The 25,096-nt window shown below is 33.7% G+C and overlaps 1 protein-coding gene across 8 annotated transcripts in view; it reads right to left on the reverse strand.

The window, feature by feature from the left end:
* AGBL3 (AGBL carboxypeptidase 3) overlaps positions 1-25,096 on the reverse strand; it is a 140,761-nt gene that overhangs the window by 66,986 nt on the left and 48,679 nt on the right. For 6 of the 8 annotated variants that reach the window (XM_074193637.1, XM_074193635.1, XM_074193634.1 and 3 more), the window contains 5 exons: positions 23,411-23,511; positions 21,848-21,972; positions 18,072-18,135; positions 7,319-7,372; positions 1,654-1,758 (listed from right to left, as the gene is read on the reverse strand). In XM_074193637.1, coding sequence (XP_074049738.1) covers positions 1,654-1,758; positions 7,319-7,372; positions 18,072-18,135; positions 21,848-21,972; positions 23,411-23,511 — 449 coding nt within the window. Of the gene's footprint in view, positions 1-1,653; positions 1,759-7,318; positions 7,373-18,071; positions 18,136-21,847; positions 21,973-23,410; positions 23,512-25,096 lie in introns of those variants that run through there. The other 2 variants (XM_074193632.1, XR_012470075.1) reach the window with 2 other exon arrangements.

The following is a 25,096-nucleotide window of genomic DNA, read 5'->3' on the forward strand; positions in this document are numbered from 1 at the left end:
AATACTCTTTAAGAGTAAATCTTTCACTGTGTTCTAGTTCTCCAATAATTGAACAGCCACGGTGACAATCTATCCAGCACAAAAAAGTACGAGTTGAATAACAACAGTTCAACAATGTCCCTTTATGCACACAATTATACTTACACTTAAATAAAATTGGACTACATTAAAGTATAAAATATTGAGTAAAATATAATTTCATCAATCAATAAAAATAGACAATGATATTTTTAAGGTTTTTTTGGCAAGGCAAGAGGGGTTAAGTGACTTGCCCAAGGCCACACAGCTAGGTAATTATTAAGTGTCTGAGGTGGGATTTGAACTCAGGGACTCCTGACTCCAGGGCCCATGCTCTATCCACTGCACCACCTAGCTGCCCCCTTAGACAATGACATTTTGACGTTCAATGGTAACTTGAACCAATATTCCAGGCCAGGGAAAAATTTTTGTACTGAGGTGGGGAAAATCTGCTAACAACTTATAGCCTAGAGGTAAAAAAGTCTTCAGTGTGGGTCCTCTCATAGAAGCTATTAATAGAAACAAATTAGCCACTGTAGCAAAGTGAGTTATTGTTGATAGTGACTTAAACTTTGAAATATCAATGTAACCTAAGCCAAAATGAAAAATCTTTAATGGGTTGCTGCAATAATAGAGCAGGTAGTCTTTCTTTGATCCAAAATACCATATTTGATCCATAATGATCTCGGCTAAGAACTACAAAATATTCTTGAACTTCAAAAAACTCAAGAGATCTTGGCTTGGGAGTCCCTTGATACTTCACTAAGATTTAGTGTGGGCTATTTAGGATAATCTATTTTGCAAATCATGTCCTGATTCCCATAAGAAAAATACTATTGTTGTGTAACTATACAAGCAGCACAAATCAACCACAAACACACTTAAAGAATAAACCTATATAAAATAGCAAGAGAATCATTATCTAGCACTCCTCTTATACAAACATAGTCCCGTATAGGGCCTAGAAAAATGATCTCCCAATTCTCATTGATTTCCTCATCATAGCAGAAAAAAACTCCCTAGCAATTTTATAATATATGACTCAGTGGTAAAAGTTTAGGATTCAGTGCTGTTTACCTCAGGGAGTTCTGCAATATACCTTTTGGTGTCTTCCAGAATCTACTAAGCTTTTCCACTTGGGTACAGAGTCAACAGTCTTCTATTTGGATTCCTGGGTTCTGGGATGCCATGGTGCCTATCTCCATGCACTCCATGTTTGCCTATTCATTCCAACAATATGGATACTGTTTCTTATCTCTTCCATCCCTACTCATCCTAGTGTCACTATTCCCCTTCTATCCCAACTCTACTTCTTAAACTTTTTGTGTATCAAAAGACTCCCTGATTCTCAGAGGTTTTGCCCAGTGATATTACTACTACTTGTAGCTATTTAATCTATATCTATCCAAACAATACAAGTAATTTTTCCCAATTAGTTATGTTTTCTGGACCATCAAACAGCATGGGAAAGGAAATTCTGGAGACTTTTCCTTGTTAAGTATATATTATAACTAAAATAAGATCGAAAATTCTTTGCTTATGCTAGAATTTGAACAGTAAATAGAGTATTCTAAGTATTTTCTGCTAAGATGTAACACAGTCTAGCTTATAATTAATGACATATGGTATTCAAACCTTTTGATTTTGTAGTTTCTTGAAAATTGGTCCTTCTCCAAATGGAGAAAATATAGTCATTTGCTTCCCAGTGATCTCCAAAATTTTCATTCTGCGGTTTTTTGCCTGAGGAGTAATGAACATTTATTTATAAGAGTTAATAAAGTCACAGAATTGAGAGAACAGATTAGGATATAAGCTTTCAAAAATAAATGCTTAATAAATGTTTCTTGAATTGAGCTCACATAAAGGAAGAACCATGCTGATTCAAAGAAAGGATGTGGGAGTGAGCTTTCAAGGCAAAGAGGAAAGTTGTGGAAAAAGGCAAAGTGGGAAAGGCAGAATGTAAAATCTTTCTCTATTAAAGGCTTTTAAGGTTCAATTGATGCCCCACAAATTTATATTTATCATTTTCTAAGAGATAAAAATATAAAATGCTCTATTTGACACTTTAAAAATAAAGAACAGAGTATAGAAAACTTCATTATCTATAGGTGAATGTATATTTTGATATTTCCAACTACTCTGTATTTATCTTACATGTTCTGACTTATATATTTGTTTCCTCTTAAGATTCCTGAGACAGTGACTTTAATTTTTCTTTATCTTTTTAGTCCTTAGCACAGTGGTTGGCACATAGTCATTTTAAATAAGTGATGTTTTTGCATAATGTCCAGTTAAGGAAAAAAAGTAAGAGAAACATGAGGATGGTAAAGATAATTAAAAGGAGATATAAAAGAGACTGGAATGGAAGGGGAAGGAGAAGAAAGGTGAGAAGAGAAGGAAGAAAAGGAAGATAAGAAAGGAGAAAATGAGTAGGGAGAATAAGAGGGGGAAGGTAAGAGAGAGGACTGAATTGTTAGCAGACTGAGGCCGTGAGAGGTAGGGAAAAGAGAGAGAGGGAAAAGAAGTGGGAGAAAAGGAGATAGGAAGAAAAAAGGAAAGAGAATTTTAAAAAGCAGAAACACACAAGGATTATAATTTTGTCAGAAATAATTAGAAAAGGAAATTTCCTCAGGGTGAGAAATTTAAAGACCAAACTGACCAGATATTGTATTCTGATGTCTGTGATAGAACCTCTGACAAGCAAGCCCCGAAAGGACAGTTAAAAGGAACCAAGATCGCCCTGGGGGTGGGAGGAAAGCTTGAGTGACACCCAGTGAGCCAGTTCTTCAGTGTTAAAATTGTCAGGCCCTTTATTGAAAGTTTTTGAGGGAAGACAGGGCAAGTATAGCCCAGCTGGGAAGTGACCACAACTTCTTATCAGCAAACAGAAACAGTGTTGCTTCATAGATTAGGGAGAAATAGCATCTTGGGTACCTCTGCTTCCCCATCTTAGAGACCTTTTCCTCTTCCCTGAAATGTTTTTGCTCTTCCCCAGCTTCTCTATCTTTCCAGAAAATAGAAGCCCAGGAGCTAGGTAGGGGGATTAGGTTGAAAATATAAATATGAAAAGTGGGACAGAAGATCTAAGGATAGATTTTCTAAATTAAGATTGGAAGAAAAATGAAAAGCTTTTAGGCACATTAAATCATAACTGGTCTCCCTAAAGAAAACTGGCTAATAAACTGGTATCTAAGAAGGCAATGTAGTACAATAGAAAGGGCTCTAGATTTGAGTATAAATTCTGGCTCTACCACTTAATACCTGAGAGACTGGGCCTGCTCTAGGTCTCTGGTGGCTCTGGGTCTCAGGTTGCTCATTTAACAGATACCAGAAATGCATTCCTAGGCCCTAGGCATTTTCCATAGCTTCGCAGCTAGGAGAAAGGAGATATTTCAAGTTGAGCCCTTTAAGGGAAGAAATAACAGCTTCATTTTTCCTAACTCCTTGAAATCTCTGCCTTTCAAATCTGCTTACTTTTCCTTGGGAGAGAATGATGGTGGTGGGTTAGGATGTCCCCTCCTTGAAAATTATCTGGGTGCTGCTTTTGCTTCTCTATATTCTGAGAAAGGTCACACATTTCTACTTCTTTGTTGAAAGTTTGAGAGACATAAGCTTAAGAGTAGGAATACTCAGAATGTTCTGTAGATTGAGCAGAATCTCAATTGGTATCTAAGGAATCTAAGGTCTCTGCCTGCAATAATAGTCTATGAGTTTGTGAGATCTGAGATCCATTTGATTCAACTTTAATTTTAATCACAAAATTGAGGCTTTCTATGTCAATTTAGAAAAATCCTTCACTTTCTGTAGGACCTCAGTTTTCTCTACTGTAAAATCAAATTGTTGAGTGGGATGATAATCCATGTGGTCTTTTTCAGTTAGAATATGATTTGAGGAGTTGGATTTTTTTGCGGGGGGATATAGCCCCTTTTTAATCTGTTTGCTGTGGAGTCCATAGATGCCAAATTAAAATCACTTTAATTATTCTTGACTTCTATGCACTAGAGACAATACCAAATGTTCCTCTTTTCCTCCTCCTCAGGTTCAGGAGGGGAATTTGAGGTGGGCAGCCTACAGTAGCCTTGTGAACTCCTGGGGTCTCAGGATCTTTTAATTTTTAATGGGATGACATGCATTCCCCCCTTTCCCTTTGCCCTAGGCACAATTTATGTGTAGGTACAAAATTTGTGAAGGAACTCCCTCTACCAGAGCAGGCCAAGACCTGCTTCACAATTTATAGTCTCCTAGATGTCTGAGCTCTGAGAAGTTTAGTGACTTGTGGTACAGTCACCCAAACATCATATATTAGAGATAACACTTCATTCCAGCCCTCTTGGACTCCAGCTCTCTAACCACTACATCACACCATCTCTTTTCCTATGGAATTGGAGATATTACTTAAAGCTTGAAATTTTCAACAACATTAAAACATTGGTTGTTGTAATGTTATTTTTTGAAAGATAAGAGAAACTTACATAATATTTGCAAAGGTCTAATTTGAAAAATCACAGTTCTGAACTGTTTTTCATATTAAGTCAAATTTATTTATTTTTGCTTGTTTTGCTTTGGTCTTCTGAGAAGATTTTAGAAGAGAAAGCCAATAAATAAACAAACATTAAACAGCTTACATTTAAGAAAAAAATCATAAAATATTTTCAGCAGAGTGGATTTTAAAAAATGATTAAACATTGCCAAAAAGTATTATAGAGGATTTTAGAAGCACAAAAATTCTTAAAATCCTCTCTCATTTTCAATGAGAGAAAATTTATCACTCTTCTTCCTACTGTGAATATAAGAAATGTCACTGTCATATTACAGGGGAAAAAAGAGATGAAATTACTTTCATATTAACAAGATGATAGCAATTGTGAAGTCATGCTGTTCTTGTTACTAGCCTCTCAGAATATAATTATGGAATCATAGACTGAGAGGAAAAAACCAATTTTACAAATTATCTAGTCTAACGGGCATCTGAATAGGAACATTACAACACTCCCAGAGAAGTTGTCAAACTTCTAAATCTCTGTTTTAAAAAAATCTCCAGGGGGGGGTGGCTAGGTGGTGAAAGTGAATGGGGGTGGCTAGGTGGTACAGTGAATAGAGCACCAGCCCTGGAGTCAGGAGTACCTGAGTTCAAATCTGGCCTCAGACACTTAATAATTACCTAGCTATATGGCCTTGGGAAAAGCCACTTAACCCCATTTGCCTTGCAAAAACCTAAAAAAAAAATCTCCAGTGAAATGGTTTACATATTCTCTTTAATTTGTTTGGTTTACCTCCCAGTATACTGTTAGTTTTGGCCTTCCTCTTGTACCCATTCTTCTAACTCCAGAATATTGCCTCAAACTCCAATGTAGTTGTACTGCCTTCCCCCATCACCTGCTTCATGGTATATGATGGAATCTTAAGATTCTAGTATTGTCTATTTGTAAAATTATGAAGAAAATCATTAGCTACTCTGTGTTGTAAAAAGTGAAGCAGTGACATTTAAAGTGCTAATCCCACTGCACAGTCATAACTTCTATTGTACAGCAAGACTAGAATAGTTTACAACATATTAGGAATGTGCCTGCTTTCCTTCCATGAATGGTATCATTACCCAAGAAATGAGGAGTGTGTGATAAAAAGACTGCTTAGTAGGATCATCATTAAAAATGATACCAAACAATTTTCTGTTTAGGATAGGTTGGGAATAATATCTCTCTTTCACTCAGCTCCAGGTGGGACAATAACTTTTTGGGAAAGATGGTCCCCAATGAGTCATGGATTAAAGAGGTAACTTTCTTGGGTTATGAATGGGACAGGATTTCCTTGATTCACAACTGAACTCTTGTTTGGAAAGGGGAAACTTTCATTGATTTTCAAATGCTCCCATCTCACAAGAGGGCAGAGCTGAACAGACCTGAATCTCAGCAATAGGGAACATGATTAAAAGTATGTGATCTCACTAGAGTAGAAGTAGGGCTACTCAGTCTTCTCAGGGATGTCTCCTAACTTGCTTTCCCCTTTTTCCCATTTGGCCAAAGAATAGACCTTTTGACTCTGGGCTCTCCATCTTTCTCCTTTTTAGCTGAAAAGGGAAGCAGAGACTTGGCTTTCATCTTCTTTCTCTCTCTCTCTCTCTCTCCTTCTGTATCATAGATCTAAATCTAAAAGGAACTTTAAATGTCTTCTGATCCAACTCCAACTTTGCTTAAGGAACTTGTCCAAAGCTATATATGTAATAAATAGCAGAGTCAGGATTTGAAATCAGTTTTCTTTCCTACCTTGCTATCCTGGTGGTCAAAGACATGCTTCTTGACTTTTCTATTTTTCTTAGGTTACTATATGGCAGATCCTGCTACAACTAAGACAGGTTTTTGAAGAGATGGTGACTTTCTTTACTAAAGAGGAGTGTAATCAACCCATGATTTAGTAGAGTAAGGATTAGAGAGTTGAAGTACACAGAAGTTAAGTGGTTTTCAGGGGTGCCTAAACAGCTAGTAAATGTCAGAGTTGTATTTTGCATGTGGGCCTTCTAAATCAAGTCCTACACCTAGAACAGGTATTAATTGGTAATCATCCTTCTTTCAGGAATTATGCCCCCTCTCCTTTTGGGATTAATAAGAATTCTATTTTCATTCTATAGAAGGCATTTAATGATAGATTTATCTGTTTGTACTTAGTTGGGAATTTCCCCTTCTAATCTATGTACTTGGGGGTTCTGAATGTACTGGCTTTGTATATTTATTCTTGAGATTAGAATTTTCCTTATAGTCCATATGACTGATAATTCCAATTAAATACTTCTTTCTGTCTCTCTAATCACACAGTTCTGTTCTTATTCAGTGATATTCTACTTCTAAGTCCTCTATTAGCCAGTGACTAGAAGAATCTGTGAGTACTGAGCCTTCAGGTGAAGCAGGCTCAGGAACAGACAAGGATTAGTAGAAAGGCTGAATGGTAATAACTATGGTGGGACAGAGTTGGGATTAAGGACAAAGAGGCATCAGTTTTTGAGTACTTTACAGGAAGACAAAACATATTTTCATAAAATATTCACTCATTTATTAGGTCTTTCCCAATTTGCAAGTATTACTTCCATCTTCTCTAGACAACAATGAATTTAAGTAAATCGACTATTCAATAGAAGTAAAGTTTTTAGATTTCTAGTCAGAATATTTTGTATTACATTTAATAGAATTCAACACCAAATCGAAGAGTTAAGTCTCTTCTTTCCCACCAAATACAAAATATTCTGAGTTCAGACATTAGATCATTTCTAGATAGAAGAGGAATAATTCTGTAACAAAGAGACACTCACATTTTTCCTTTCCTGGTCTGGAGGAATAGTAACTTCTGATTCTCTCACTTTATTCTAATATAAAAATAAATAATGAATAAGTAAATATACATGTACATGTACACATAAATACGGCTGATCTGGTCAATGAAAAATTAGGCCAAAGAAAGGACTAATTTTCTTTCATTAAGTACAATAATAGACATTTCAAGCTTAGGTAACATTTACACTATAATGCTGAATGATCACATATATATATCATATTAGGTAAAACACACTGATTATCATATTTATCTTCTCATTCAGGTAAATTTATTGAATTTTTCTCAAATAATATCAGCTTCCCTTGTATCCTCAACACTTAGTACAGTACTTGGGACACAGCAGGCACTTAATGTTTTCTTAATCAACTGGCTTTCCGGCTTCTGATATTTTACTTAACTATGTTCAGGAATCTGCATCTCTATTCCCCAGTCTTACATCTTAGAAGCAGTATAGTTGGGGAATGGAGTTTTCTGACAAAATTAAAATAAATCTATTTATGAAATACCATTGGCCTTTGAAATTTGTCTAAGTTACTTTGCTAGCAATACATGAGCCTAAAGAATTTACACACACACATATATATGTATATATGTATATGTATGTGTGTGTATATATGTATACATATATATACATATACACAAAATATATACATGTGTGAGATGTGGAGGAGGGGTGCTGAGATAATATTGACTATTTTATGATAAGACATTATTCTGTTGTAATTAAATATTTTTCAATTTGATTTATGGCTACTATATGGTTTATGAATAAAGAGTATGTATTAGATTGGGGGTTAAAGTTAAATTTGCCTAAGTAGAATTATGCCAAATACAGTATTCCAACTGAACCTGGAATTGTTGGGGAAGCCAGAATTGAGCAGGTTCTCAGTCACAATACAAAAATAATGGGAATCAATTCTTAATCATTCTCTGGAGAAAATTGGTATATAAAAGAAAACTTGAAATTTTATATAATTACTCTTAAAATATTTTTAGTTTTCATCATTCATCTTTTTATAAGCTTTTGGATTCCACATTTTTCTAACTTTCTTCCCTCCCCTATTCCCATGAAAATAAGCAATCTGATATAGGTTATACATAAAAAATGTTATTTTTTTGTTTCTTTTTTAGTTTTTTTGCAAGGCAAATGGGGTTAAATGGCTTTCCCAAGACCACACAACTAGGTAATTATTATTAAGTGTCTGAGGCCAGATTTGAACCCAGGTACTCCTGACTCCAGAGCCGGTTCTCTGTCCATTGCGCCACCTAGCTGCCCCAAAAATGTTTTTTAAAAAATCAAACTTAATGCACAAAAAAGATCATTTTCACATTCAATTTAGATCAGAAAGAATTGTGAAACCATAAGTCATATATATTGCTTGCTTTTTAAATCTGAAGATTCAACGTATTTCCAAGATGTCTTAATTGTCTATTTCATTTTGAGCTTCCTTTTGGTTTTTTTTAGACATTTAAAAATACTTCAATTATCCTCTCTTTGCCCTCCTCCTTCTCCTCCTTCTTCTCCTTCTCCTTCTTCCATCATTAATAGTTCCCTTCCCCCCTCAACTATGTAATAACTTTTAAGAAAACTAATGACCTTTAAAATTATTATTTACATCTTGATCATCTCTAGAATTTTTCTGGAACAATATACTAAAATTTCTTTGTTTTTGTTCTCATATTTTTCCCTTAGTTTTTATCTAAGTAAGAAAGATAAAATTTAAAATGAATTAATATTCATTTTAAATACCAAATTATGGTTGCATGTTTCAATGGAATACTATACCCAAATGTCAGTACAACACTGATATATGGGTTACTCATTTGGCCTCCATAACTGGGTTGTCTATCAAGGTTCTAGAATAAAATCTTGAAATTGGCAGATTGGATATTTCCAAAAAAGTACAAGTACATCTATAATTGTCTGCATTTATAACCATGGTTAGCATGCCTCAATTTTTTTGACATCTTACTCAAAGATTAGAATATTTGCTGCTTTATGACTGGACAAAGATAGAAAGAATCTGGCCTAGATACAGGCAGAATTGGAATTTGTCAATTATTAGAGTAGCTTTCAGTTTCAATAAAATTAATTTTTCAAATAGATTTTTATTGATATCTTTTATTTTTATATCACTTAGATTTCTCCTTGTATCTATACTCCTCTAATTTAAAAAAAGAAAAAAGAAAAAGAAAAGCTTGAAGAAGGGGCAAATGAGAAAAATAGGAAGAGGAGGAAAATACTCAGCAAAATTTATCCATACATTGAAAAAAATTCTAATAATATACTCCTATTCACTGCAAAGGAACGGGAAGAGGTATCTTTCAATGTCTTCTTGGGATCAATCTTACTCTTTTTTCATTTTCACAATATCCATCTTTAATTGTTTTATAGTTATTACTTTTATATTGATATAGTCATCACTTTGCATTAATTTAACTAAATCTATACATTCATGATTGGAAATTTTGTTTGCATTTATGATGTTTATCATTTCTTAATACCCAGTAATTTCTTAAAATATAGTAATAACATGAATTACATTCATGTAATATAAACACAATATGTTTTACCATTTCCCAGTTGATGGCTATCTACTTACGTTTAATTTTTTGCTACCACAGTATTGTTATAAAGACTTTTGTGAAATTTGAACCTTTGTATCAAAGATGAGGATTATGAATTAATTTGAGGAAGACATTGCTGGTGAAGTGTGATGACCAAGTAGTTATTTAAAAGAAAAGAGGGGAGTTGTGAGGAATGAAGGGCATTGTTGGTCTACATAGGGTGTGGAAGGGGGCCCCTTTGAAATCCATTACAAAGGGGGAAATGGCCCCAGTCAATCACAAAACTGGGATAATTCTCCTAATCCCATTCCAAAAATAGCAAACTAGATTAGAAGAAACTAGTCCTTAACTGATCAAGAGTAACCTAGTCTTGACCTTCACTTTTGCACATGCTCAAAGAGATCTATCTGTTCTTGCTCATTAGTATAATTAGCAGGGTGGGGAAACACATAGGAACCAATGTTTCAATTAAATTTGTGACCCCAGCCTATGGTTGGCATGAAGGGGCAGGAACAAAGTCTTTCAAAGTGCATAAAAGAGCTTGTATGTTGGGATTTCCCCACCCTTCTCTCCCACCATGAGAGAGGTGTGCTATTTTGTTAAGATACCATAATAAAAACCATTTTAATCACTCTGGGAAAAAAAAAGAAATTTGAGCCTTTATTTTTTTAATGGGTCCCTTATTGGATAGTAGTATCTCTGGGTCAAAGGGCATAAAAATTTTGGCCTTTTTATTTGCATCATTCCAAATTACTTTCTAAAACAGTTGTACTAATTCATAGTTCTACCAACAATATATTAATTAATGTTGCCTTTCCATATCCCCTCCAACATTAACTATTTTCATCTTTTTAAATTTGCTTTATATGAAGTGGAAAAAATTGCTTTGATTTACACTTTTTAAAAGTTAGATTTCAACTTAATTCTAAGCTAGAAACTTATAAAGTAGATAATAATCTTGATGTGTTAAAAATGACAAAAGTATAGTAACTAGAATTTAAAAACTGATTTCTAATTGAATTTTCTTGTCTTCAAAAAAGAGAATAATGAATATCTTTTCAGATAACTAATATTCTATGGATTTTTCTAACAAGTTATTCATATCACAACTCTTTAGAAGTCTTACATTTCCTATCAAACTTTCACTTTCTTTCACCTCTCCATTTTCTCATCCCCCATGTCATATCCCATCTTATCTATCTATTCTTTGAAAGGTGTTTATACAGAGACAGCATAGCAAAGTAGATGGGCACTATAACTGGGAGACCTAAGTTCAAAATCCACCTTGAGATACTAATACCTTGACAATATTTCTTAGTTTTACTTTCCATTTCTTCTGTTTTATGACACAATAAATGTCCATCTAGCATTATAAAATTTTACAAACAAGTTTATATTCTTGACCAGTGTTGCTTTTATAAGTATTTCTATAAAGTGAGATGTTTATTGACTAAAGCACTTTCTGGCCTCTTTTAGTGCCTTAATATACATTGATTTAATTTTTGGATAAGATTATTTGAATCAGTATTAATGTTATTTCTATAGTCCATTTCCCATTTTTTAATTTTAATTATTTTTCAAATAATCTCAAGTTAGATTATCAGAACTGGACCTGTGTTTTCATTGATATAGGGAATTCTCATTGATATAGGGGAAAATTTATCTAATAATGCAGAGTAGCACCTTCTCTTTAGTATATCATCATCTCAGAAAGCTGCCTGGAGCACTGATAGATGGAGTGATTTGTGCAGGTTAAATAGCCAGTAGGAATCAGAGATTGAAGGTTTGGAGTATGCCTTCTAATTGTATACTATATCCTTTTCTCATTATTTTTGTTTCTTCTTAGGGTTTTTTTTCCTCCTACTTCGCATCTGACTCAGGGATAACATTCCCATCAACAACAAGTCTTTTCCAGTGGGTGAAAATATAATCGATTTTGTTTTTTCTGGTGTTAGTGATCCCAGTGTCTACTACTTCTCTTCTTAAACAATGGTTCATGTTAAAGAAGTGTGAGGATTCTGAGTCATCTGTAAGTCTTTGGTTTTTCTCAATCCTTCATCCAGAGGCAAGTGTCCAAGTGTATACAGATTTGATTTGGAGGGTCTTTTATCTTTGTAGAATTTCTCTGTGGTCTCAGCAAACATGTAAGTATATAACCTGCCTCAAAATTGTTTGAATGTAAATGTGTGTCTATATATATATATATATATATATATATATATATATATATATATATATACATACACACACACAGAGGTATGTATTCACACTGCTAACAAAGTATAGTTATAAAATGACTACTTTTTACTCAAATGTACCAGAACTCATTAATATAAATTAATTATGTACTTCTTGCTGAGTATCTTATGATTATAACAACTTACATTTCTATAGAATTTTAAGCTTTACAAGTGTTTTTCTCAAATTAATCTTGTAGATTGTATAGCTTCAGTACTTCCAATTTTACAACTGAGAAAAGTGAGATTTATAGAGGTTGTGACAATGCTCTATTGCCTAAAGCAATCTCACAGTTGTTACCTAGTTTATTTGTAAGATTTGGTTCCAAATGACTTTTGATTTTTCCAGAAATCATGTCTGTCAACCTTAACCATCTCTAACATCACTTCCATGTCTACAATTCTGGATTTAAGATTTATCATTATTTTTTTTTTTAGATTTTTCAAGGCAATGGGGTTAAGTGGCTTGCCTAAGGCCACACGGCTAGGTAATTATTAAGTGTCTGAGGTTGGATTTGAACCCAGGTACTCCTGACTCCAAGGCCAGTGCTCTATTCACTGCACCACCTAGCCACCCCCAAGATTTATCATTATTAAGAATAGTTGTTTCTTCCTTAAGGATATGATTTCTCTCTCGTCACATTCAATTTGGATCAATGTATACCACAGAAACAAGGTAAAGACTGACAAATTGCCCTCTGTGGGGGTGGGGGGAGGGAAGTAAGATCAGGGGAAAAATTGTAAAAGTCAAAATAAATAAAATCTTTAAAAAAAAGTTTAGTTATCTTACACTAATAAGGGCTAATCTGATATCTCAATGTGACATAAAAATCACCCTTGATTTCTCAAAAACTATGTTACTGCAATATATGTTCTGGCAAGTTCTACCAAGCTGAAAAGGACTAAGGGTTTGATGATAAATTTTATGTAAGATGACTGAGGATCAGTCTGGCTAAATTTAGTAGAGCTGGGAAAAAGACTATCTAAATTACAGAGCAAGCTAAATAATAAAAGGCAGAGAGGGTGAGCATAATGACAAAATTATAGAATCTTGAAGTATTGAATTTTGGAAGAATATTCTGAAAAATACACAATAAGTTCTCTACCAATATCAGAGATGGGAATTGTAGAGACAAAATTAAGTGTTTGGGAAATAATTTTTTAGGTTGAATGTAAAAAGTTACTCAGACTATTTCTGGGCTAATGGAAATCCTGTTTGTTATGTAAAGACAAATTAATATATTCTGATGAATTCATGGCTTCACTGGTACTCCATCTACCAACATAAGCAGCAATTTCCTCTATATTTTTTCCTCTTACACAATTCTTATCCACATATTTCCAGAAATCCTCCAAAGAAGATTCACCCAAGGCATAGGATCCTCCTGTTTTTTTTTTTTTTAGATTTTTCAAGGCAACGGGGTTAAGTGACTTCCCCAAGGCCACACTGCTAGGTGTCTGAGGTCGGATTTGAACCCAGGTACTCCTAACTCCAAGGCTGGTGCTCTATCCACTGTGCCACCTAGCCACCCCCTCTCCTCTGGTTTTTAAAAATCCCTCTGAGGTAACAATACAACTTTTGAGTTGTCCATCCATCAGCTTTTATCCTCACATTACCAGTAAATTTCCTTTTCTAGTTGCATGTCTTCATCAGACAATATCTCCTATGCTACTTTTTGTAATTATCATTGCTGACTATATCACAGCTTACTTATACTTACTGTGCATCTTTTTATTCCCCTTTGGGTCAATTACAATTTTGACTTTTTTTCTGAGATCATGATGTTTCATGAGTCATATTATATATGGGAAAATCTGTTTTTCTAGCTTGGATAACAAGACTGATGTCTTTTGAATTATAATGGATTTCTTTGAGGAGGCTTTGTAGAAGTCAGGGTTTGATAAAATTGGTACAATGCAATTTGTGTAAAGAAACATTTAGAGAACCTGATTACTGAAGAGGGAATCTATAACTCATTTCTGTCTGGCCTTGCAGTGGGATCTAGACTGAGTGGAGTATGGACAAATCCTTGTCTTTTCTGAAAATGTATGAGATGGGTATTGGAGGAGAATTAGCACAAATGGGCATACCTTGTTTTTTTGACTATTAAGGTCATTAATGACAATTAAGGTCATTAAGCTACAGAAGACCAAAGTAGATGATGTTAATGCAAACAAGCTCAAAAATTTGTATGTCTAAAAATGATAGCTTTGGGGCTTTAAAATAGGTATACAGATACAAATAAGTTTGATCTAGAGAAAGTACCTGGAAGTAATTTATCTTCATTTCATTGATATCTATATATTTAAAGTGCATCCTACACTAGTCATCAGAGCTCTCTCTTTTTATTCAAACATTCATAAACCAGAGAACTCTATATATTTGTTGTGCTCCTAAGACTTCATGCAATCTATGGGAAAACTGATGTATCCACATTTTCATCAGCTTTCCATACCACTGCCACATCCCTCAATCTATTTTTTAAAATGTTAAATGATTTTTCTTTTATTAATCTGTCCCTTCTGCTAATTCCCTTCCTTAGACTTCATGCAATCTATGGGACAGCTGATATATCCACATTTTTATTAGCTTTCCACACTACTGCCACAGCCCTCAATTTATTTTTTAAAATGTTATATTTTTTCTTTTATTAATCTGCCCCTTCCATTAATTCCCTCTTCTACTGAGCAAAAATATAAAGTCCTCAATATGTCCAAGCATAGTCCAGCAAAACACACTCCCACATTAACCACATCTGAAAATGTTTTCTTTCTTTTTGAATTTTAAAAAATTCATTGGTTCTGGCAGTATGGAAGAAATATGTTTCACCTTCATTCTTTAACCCAGTAAACTCCTTGGAGTTCATGGGATGATAAGAGAGAATCTTTTTTTAAATTTGAATTCTGCATACTTTCTCCTTCATGACATTGAGGAAGTGGGGTGTAGGGTAGTGTATTGGCTGAGATCTTACCTAAGTTATTTAGCTTTTCTAAATCTCAGTTTCCTCATTTGTAAAATGAGGAACTGGATTTGATTGCTTCTAAGATCTTTTCTAGCTCTAATTCTATGGACATAGGAATATAACTTGTTTTATAACTCTAGTCATACTACTTGTTATATATTTTGTCAAACAATAGAATAAAATTGTTTTTGTAGTAATATCAATCATAGAACCTTATATAATTTCATCAGGTTTTGTTTAAAACAGTCAAAGGTTGCATTTTAATTAATGAAATTGAATTTTTTTATTTTTGTAAGGAAATAAGAGTTAAATGACTTGCCAAAGGTCACACAGCTAAGTAAGTTTTATGTATCTGAGGTCACATTTGAACTCAAGTCCTCCTGACTCAGCTGGTGCATTATCCACTGCACTGCCTAGCTACTCCTAAAATGAATTAAAAAAAAAACAACTTAACAAATAGGCCTCAGTAGGCTCCTATATCCTTCATCTGTCTTTCAGTCATATGACTGTCAGAAATCAATGGTGAAAGGGTGGCTAGGTGGCGTAGTGGATAAAGCACCGGCCCTGGAGTCAGGAGTACCTGGGTTCAAATCCAGTCTCAGACACTTAATAATTACCTAGCTGTGTGGCCTTGGGCAAGACACTTAACCCTGTTTACCTTGCAAAAACCTAAAAAAAAGAAATCAATGGTGAAACTGCATCTCCTCTCTTTTCATGTTTTTGCAAGGCCCAATAGTTTGTCTTTTTTTATTTTCACAAGAGGTAATCAGAATTAAAAGAATCATCCAAAAAAGACCTCATTTGAATTCAGGTCCTCCTTTCTCCAGGGTTCTACCTGGAGTGGTATTCTACCCACTATAGGACCTAGATGCCCCAGAAACCATTTTGGGGGGGGGCAAGGTGATGGGGTTAAGTGACTTGCCCAAGGTCACACAGCTAGGTAATTATTAAGTGTCTGAGACTGGATTTGAACTCAGGTCCTCCTGACTCCAGGGCCGGTGCTCTAGCCACTACACCACCTAACTGCCTGACACCACCCTCCCCCCCTCCAGAAACCATTCTTAAAAATGATTTCTTAGAATTATGGTAGTGAATACATAAGTTAGAAGTTATTTATGTCTTCTCAGTTGTCATTTTTGGGTAGTAATAGTATTTATGATCTTTTTCATTTTTCCATAATCTTTGTTGAAAGATCTTGAAAATTGATCTAAGTGCCTTTAAAATAGTTCCTCTATTCTTCTTAATGTGTATTTGTTCTAGAGATACTCTTAGAATTATCTGAAGTTGGTCTCACACCAGACTTTCTGTCATCTTGTTTTATGTTCAATTGTGCTTCATTATTTTATAAGATAATACTTTTTATAAGCTCCATTTTCTTGTTTTAATTAATAAGATTTACTAAAGTTTAGTGGTTTTTGAACTTTCTCTTATAAGAAAAACAATTCAGCCAAATGGATGAACAAAATGATCACAATAGATAACATATATAGCACTTTATAATTAGTAGTCCTTTACACCCTACTGAGATACCTTTCATTGTCCTCTGTGAGCAGACTTGATCATTGAAATTATTATTAATTAGATTGTCTTTTAACATAGTTTTCATTTAAATTATTGTAGCTACTGCATGCATTGCTTTTCCGTTTTTTTGCCTACTTCACTTATCAACTCAAATGCATTTTTTCATGTTTCTTTAATTTGTTACTGTTATCAATTTTAATGTATAGTAATGTTCCATTATATTATTATACTATAACCTGCTCAACCATTTCCTAATCGATAGGTATCAATTTTGTCTCATGAATTTTGTTACACTAGTTTAATTTATAAATTGGATTATCAGTATGAGTATGGTTGAGTTCCTCCAGAAGTGTTTTATCTCATTGGTCATTAGGTGGACACTGCATGGTCAGAAGAGCAACAATTAAATCAATGTCTGTAGACAATCCCCAAATTGTTGTGCTTAGCACCACTAACATAATGGAAGTGGAAGAGTGAATTGAGCTAAGAGTTATTTGACCCTTTCTTGGGTGTGGTGGTCAGATTTTTTCTTCATCTGGTAGCCAAACTTCTGGTAATTGGCTTTTCCATATTTGGCTAGGCTGGTCCTTAGAGATTGGCATAGTCTGTTACTGGGTATATATGGAGGAAAAAAACCAATTCACACACGCTTTTAATGCATCCTATAAACTAATTAGTCTGTGTGTATATTTAAATACACAAAGAATTTGCCTTTTATATAGATTTATGATGTAGTAAGTCCTAGGCATGGGACTAATAACTCATAGAAGTTAACTGATTCACCTAGGTTTATACAGCTGGAATATGCCAGAGGCAGGATTTTAACCCAGGTCTTCCTGATTTGACCCCAGGACCAACATTATATCTACTACATCACACTGTCTCAACATATCTATATTTATATGTATTTGTCCAGGTAAAATAAATAAATTCTTCAAGTAATAGTTTGGCCAAATGAGGACATTTTGATTCAATGGCACAAAATATCATTTGGTACTCTGAAAAAGATAAAGAGATGAAATCAATGCACATTTTATGGACAGTTTTAGCTCTACTACTAGAAGCCATTTAGCTTCACAAGGCTCTATTGAAAAGAACACTGGGCTTGGAATCAACTGAATCTGAGTCCCAGTTCTGTTAGTTCCTTGTAATAGAACTATAAGTCATGTAACTCCTCTCTTAGCCTTAGTTTATACATTATACAAAATGGGGCTATTATTTATACTTCAGAACAGTTTTTGTAAGGAAAGTACTTCATAAACTATAAAGTACATTGTAAATGTGAGTTGGATCATATGATCTCATTTCTCTGAGCTCTATATTTCTCATTGGGACTAAAAAGTTAGTACATAATATGATGGGAAACATTTAATGAATTTGGCTCTGATAGCTACCAGAATAAATAGAGAAGAAGAGTATACAAAAAACAAAGTAATCATACCTGGGAAGTTCCTTTGGGGAAATTTAAAGTTTCACCAGCCTCTGAAATGTCAGATTCATCACTACTAGGATAAAGCAAAAACATTTTGTTTAGATTGCAAAACTTTTTGTTGAGATTTTCCCCACATCACTGGAGAATGGCAGAAATAACTTGACAACAAAATTCTATGTATGTAAAAATGATTGTTTACAATGTGGCATGATTTTCAGGAAGGGTATAATTCTAATAATCACCTTATTTTATGATGTCTAATTTTAAAAAATAAAGTCACAAATCCATTCATTTCTAATGTCCATGGTAAAAATAATAAAATGAAAATAAAATAATTCACACTAAAGTAGATCAGACTATCCAGGAGAGTAGAAAAAACCTGGAGGGACTATTAAGAAGATTGGGCCCCTGGACTGACTGGAACAATTACTAGCTATGTGGCAACAGTCAAGGTACCTAACAACCCAGAATGTTAATTCCCTCATCTATGGAAATGGAATAATTCTTGACTAGCTTCTCTCACAGGGTTCATGTAACCATGAAATGTGACAATGTATATGAAAACATCTTGTAAAAGTTAAAGCATAGTATAAATGTAAGATATTATTAACATTTCTAATATCACCACCACCACCACCACCATCATCATCAACATTTCTCTGAAGGATACCATGACTGTACTGGGTACCTGAAGGAATTCTGGGAATCAGTTTATTTTGGTTTAGAGAATCACAGAATTGGAAAAGACCTCAGAGACCCTCTAATCTAAACTGTGTATGAATAAAATTATCTGTTAAAACAAATTTACAGGGACAAAAGTTCTATATGAACACATAGAATTATATATAGAATATTCATGAAATAACTATAAAGTAATTTGGGGAAGTTGTGCACGAGTTGGTGAGAGGTCCAAAATGAGTTTTCTAAAGAAGTTGGCACCTGCTCTGAATCCTGAAGAAAACTATGGATTCTGAGGGTGAATGTGAAGAGGAAGTGCATCACAGGTATAGAGTCCAGTTACTGTAAAGGCATAGAGATGTACCATGGTGTATTGAGGGCAGAACAGTGAATAAATCTAGGTCACAACATTCAGGAAAGGGAGTAATGACTAAAACTTAAGATGGGGTTGGTTGTGAGGAACTTTCAATTTCAAACAGAGAAGTTATATTTAATTCTTGAAGCAATGGAACCATTGGAGTCAAGTAAGTAGGGAAGATAACATAATCAAACCTGTGATTTAGGAAAATAATTTAGGTAGCTATGAGAGGGGTGGCTTGGCATGGGTCAGGTTTGGGTCAGGAAGACCAAATGGGAGACCAAATCCAAGAAGAAGGAGATGAGAGTGATGACTTTGTAGGTGGAAAGAAGTAGATGCATGTGATACTGTGAAGAAAGACATGACAATCTGTGGCAACTGTCTGGATATATGAAGTTTGTGAAAAGGAGAAACTGAGGATGACAGAGAGGTTGCTATGCTCAATGAATGGAATGATGGTAGTGACCTTGATAGCAATAGTAAAGTTTGGAAGATGGGAGGATTAAGGAGAGGCCATTAGATTTTGTTGAGAATTTTCATTAGTTTTAACCAGATTTGTAATGGTTTAAGAAGAAAAAGGAGAGGGATTGGAAGAATGAATGTAAATGGATTTTTTCCAGGAGCATGTCTAAGAAAGGGAAGATATCAGATGCTATAGGATGATAGCAAGCTTTTTATTTTTTCTTGTTTTATTTGAAAAAGGAGGCAGTCTAGGGTATGTCTTTAAGGTAGTAGAAAAGTAACCAGTATATATAGAGAGAAGGATAGCTGCAAGAACAGTTTGGACCTTGATGAGGAAAAGAGCCTTTTAAACAAGATGGGATGTAAGATGAAGAAGAGAAGAGAAGAGGGAGTTCTTCACAGAAATCTTCAACTGGGAACAGGGTAAAGTATGAGGGAAAGGCATGAACTGAGAAAGTATAAGAAGTTGGTTCTGTTGGAACATTTGGAAAAAAAAAAGAAAGTTCAGAAAAGTCATTATGGAGAGTTACACCAACTAGTGAGGATGAAAAGGATGACCTTACTGCAACAATGAACCAGTTGAGATTAGGTAATATAAATTTGTACTAATTCAAGTCACCACAGTTGTGAGCTCTGGTTCAGCAATACCAGGAACATTGGCAGAGGTAGATGACCTGTAATGTCCTTATATGTCTTTATCTAGTTTCTATTTGAAAACCACTATTTGGGGAGAGTTATTATTTCCCAATTATATTTCCCAGTTCTAATTGTTAAGGAAGTTTTTTTTTGAAATTTCAAGTCAAAACTGCCTTGTTGTACTCTCTCTTTGTAATATTTCTCTTAATTCTGCATTCTGGGTATAGACAAAATTAATCTAATCCCTCTTTCTAGAAATAGCTATTCAAATACTTGAAGAAGATCATCATGTTTTACACTAAATCATCCCTTCCTTTTCCAGTTAACTTCAACCAGTATCCTCATATGATATGGTTTCTAGGCCTTTCACCATCTCTATCATAATCTCTGAATATTCTTCAATTTATCAGTTCCTTCTTAAATTGTAGTGTCCTTAATGAACACAAAAAATATCTAGCTATAACTAAGACTTAATACACTATAACTTTCATCTACTATAGTACTAGACACTGTCCTTGACTAAGACCTGAGATTTTACTGGTATGAGGGACTCCTTCTACCAATATTCACCAACAGCTCTGTAATTAAATTTTAAAGAATTTACTGGGCACAATGAGAGGTTAGGTGACTTGATCAGAGTCACTCAGCCACTATAAGTCAGAAGCAAGCCTTGAACCCAGTTTTGAGGCTGGTTTTCTATTCATTATGCCTAATTGTTCCTTCTGGGGCAGGCTAAGTACAACTATAAGAATAAAAAAATGCAGCCATTATTAAGCTAAATAAAAATAGAAAATATGGATAACTAAAATATTTAACTATTAAAAATGATCTTCCCTGAAATTATGGTCAAGGAGTTTTGAGTTTGGCACTTAAATTCATGGCAATTATTTTATGGTAAATAGGAATCTTTTGTCTGTGAAGTTGATTTCCTTGAAATTAAATGTTAGATTTTATATTGATCTCTATTAAATGATATTATAAATATGATCTAACATTCAAGCATCTCAAGACCTCATCTGAGTTGTGGCAAAGTTCTACCAATTACTTACTATCTGTGTGGTTTTGGTGAAATCACATTACTTGATTCTAGGTTTCAGTTTCCTTGGTTATAAAATGATGACATGGAATTAGATATTCTCACTAAGGTTCCTCCAGTTCTAAAATATTCTAATAATTCATGACAGAAGGTGTTACCTGAAGTGAGACTTTATGGAGTGGACGTTTTAACTGGCAGTGTAAGTCAAGTATAAAGTGATTATTTTATGATTAGATATCTGTAATACCATATAGGAGAGATCAATATGTACAAATGCAACCTAAAAAGGTTTTGTTTAAATTTGATTAAAAAAAAGTATTTCTCACTGAAGATTTAAGTATTAAATTAATTTCCCCTGAAATTATTATTATTCAAAAAGCTTGGAATTTGCTAGTATATTAATGATTATTATATAGGATATAATTTTGTGAAGCAATTTACATCAGTAGTACCAAGATTTGTGGCTTTGCTTCCCAAAGCAGGCTGAAGTATATACATATACTTGTATAAGTAGATGTTCCATTGGTAGTTTACTTACTACCAATAAGCCTTGTTTTGTCTATATTCCTTAAAATCCCTGATTCTAATATAATTACCTCTATAATCTCAACTTACCTAGAATCTAGATCCAAAGCAGTGTCTATGAATGAAGCATCTGATTCATAGTACATTTTATTTGAGCTTATTATGCCTAACTGTTGCATTGTCAATTCTTCTAATTCTTTCACACATTGATGATACTAGAAAAAAATTATACTCTTGGTTAATAATAGAAGTCATTATTTTATTAGGACTTTCATTATATATCTCTCTCTTTGGTTGTAGAAAATGATAAATTTTTATTGATACCTTTTTTAAATATCATAGTAATCCCTGAAAATATTATCCCTGATCAGTCCTAATTGAGCTACCTCGTGTAATATAAAAAATTAAGCAAAAACATCCAATATCTGAAAATGTATACCACATTCTGCTAATCTGCCATGAGGAGGAAGGTGTTTCATTATATTTTCCAGTACCACTATTAATTTAATTATTTAGAATTTCCCTACTTTTTAGTTATCTTTCCATTTACATTGTTATAGTTATTATGTATACATTGTTCTTTTGGTTCTACTTATTTCATTCTGAATTCACCAATCTTTCCAAGTTTCTCTGAATTCCTCCTACTTTTCATTTCTTAGTGTATAATAATATTCTATTACATTCATATATACTATGGTTTCTTTTTTTTTAAACAATTCTTCAACTAATGAATGCTCACTTTTCTTCTAGTTCTATGCTCCTATAAAAAGGGCTTTGAAACTGTATACATATATGTCTGTGTGTGTGTATGTGTACACTTGTAAATAAATATACCTCTTTTTTTTTTTGGTCTTTGGCCTCCTCAGGGCATAAGATCAGTAATGGGATCACTGAGTCAGAGACTATAAAAAATCTAGTAATTTTTCTTGCACAATTCCAAATCTCTGGAACAGTTAGAGTAATTTATAGCTCTATCAAAACTCCATGATTATCTTCCTACAACACTCACTACTTCATATTTTAAAAAAAAATTAAATTTGCTAAACTAGTAATATTTCAGTGTTTTATTACTGTGCATTTCTTTTACCATTAGTGACTTGGAACATATTTTCTATGATCCTTTACAGTTTGTAATATTATTTGAAAATTGTTAATAATCTTTTATCACTTTGGAAAAAGGTTGCTGATTACAATATTTATGTCAAATATCCATATCTTCATTAGCAGATCTTTTACTAGTGATGATTGATGAAACTATTTCTATTTGACAGTTTTTCTTATTCTACATTAATTTTTTTCCATGCAAGATCTTTTAAATTTTATTTCATAAAATTTGTTTTTGTTATTTATATGATGACCTCTATCCCTTGTTTAAGAATCCTGTGTCTAGTAATGACAAAAGGCAATTCTTTCCTTTTTTTTGCTCTAATTTTTATGTGAACTTCTTTATGCAGGTGCTGTATACATTTGGACCTCATTATTATGTGCTACATTTCCTAATGGCTTAAAACATCAGGACTCTACTAACAATGGAATTAGATTGACATCCAAAGATACAGGAAAACTCCACTAAGTTTTTTTATATTACTAAGTGAAATATTCTGCCATAGACAAGGTAATGTTTTCTAATAAACAAACTATTATTTTTCTTACCTTTGTTTGGTCCGGATCAAAATAGTCTAAAAGAGAATCACAAAAATGATACCCCATAGACTCCAAGTCTTTTGTATTGAAGTGGGTACCTTGTCTATTACCTAAAAAAAAATAGTTTATTGACATATGAGAATTAAATTTCATAAGACGAGTAGCTGAAAAGATAGTACAATTAAATTATATTGCCTCCCAGGAAACTTTTCCTTTAATTTCTTTCCCTGATATAAGGAATATGTAGACAGATTTCCATAGTAATTTTGTGATATTATTCTATTTATAGGAGATGCACATTGACAGGATTGAAGAAAACTGGTTAATAGATGTAAATAATCCATAGTGTCCTAATTGTTTGTCAACCCTAATAGAACTTTTTGATCAAAGACGAGGAGGAATATGTTTTTATGAGAAAAACATGATCTTTTAAAAATCATTTTACATTTGCAAAATACTTTCTAAGTTTATAATATGTGGATTGCATCTATTTTTCTTTGAAAATATTTTTTTTTGTTTTGAGTCTCCTAGATGAGTTGAGACTTAGTTCCTGTTCCCTGAAGTTTGAATACTATATCAGGGAATGGGGCATAATTTTGTTGATAGGAACAATGAGACTTAGTCCCTAACCTAGAAAAAAGGAAAATGGAAAGAAAAATTGAGAGGGCATTAGCTAGCTGAAAGCATCCTTTGATCTAAAGAGTTTGGTGCCTGAGCTTAGACTATTGTAATACTTTCAAGAAACTTTGAAGAAAATACAAAATTGCTAGGAAAAGCATTTTTCTGGTCCAAGACAATGGTTCTTCTGCCTTTCTCAAAAAAACAGTAGCAGAAAAAAACTTTTGGACTATAAGCTAAAATAACAAGGCTACATCTGAGCAGGAGATAACCAAAGATATAAACTAAGCCAGAAGATTGGAGGCAAAGCTATTAACATCATGTCAAGGGTATGGCTAGGTGGCATAGTGGATAAAGCACTGGCCTTGGAGTCAGGAATACCTGGGTTCAAATCCGGTCTCAGACACTTAATTACCTAGCCATGTGGCCTTGGGCAAGCCACTTAACCCCATTTGCCTTGCAAAAAAAAAATCTAAAAAAAACATCATGTCAAGTAGATCAGTATTCTGCAAAGCAGTTTGGTGGATATTGTGTCAAGAAGGATCAGCATGAGTCAGCAGAAATAATCCAATAACATTAATGGCCCTTAAGAATCAGAAGAATGAAATAATCTGGTAACATGCACTGGTCACATGCATTTCTTACTGGTGACTCTCAATTTTTCTCCTTATATGTGCCCTCACTTCTCACTGATGTGTATATATATATTTTTTTTTTTGTGGGAGAGTATACCTCCAGGTTTATGGAAGATATTTTGTGATTATTTATTGTGACATTTTGTTAAATGTCCTTATTTCAAACTAATTGTGTCCCCTTAATATTAAAGTTAAACATATTAATGGTGACTTGTGAGGTGATTTTAGGGGAATGAAACTTATAGTAAAAGAACTGTCTTCATCAGATTGATCCATTGAGGACAGAAGGTTCTAGGGAATAAGACTCCTATTAGTATGTAGTATCTCTAGAAAGTTATAGACCCTTGGAGATCGGGGGAAGTCTACATCTGAGGAAAACTTAAAGAAGAACTTACAGTACTAGGAAATGTCAGATATCCATTTGCCTCACATGCTTTCTACA

This window comes from Macrotis lagotis, chromosome 7 (genome assembly GCF_037893015.1).
Source record: "Macrotis lagotis isolate mMagLag1 chromosome 7, bilby.v1.9.chrom.fasta, whole genome shotgun sequence".
In the NCBI taxonomy this organism is placed as follows: Eukaryota; Metazoa; Chordata; class Mammalia; order Peramelemorphia; family Peramelidae; genus Macrotis; species Macrotis lagotis.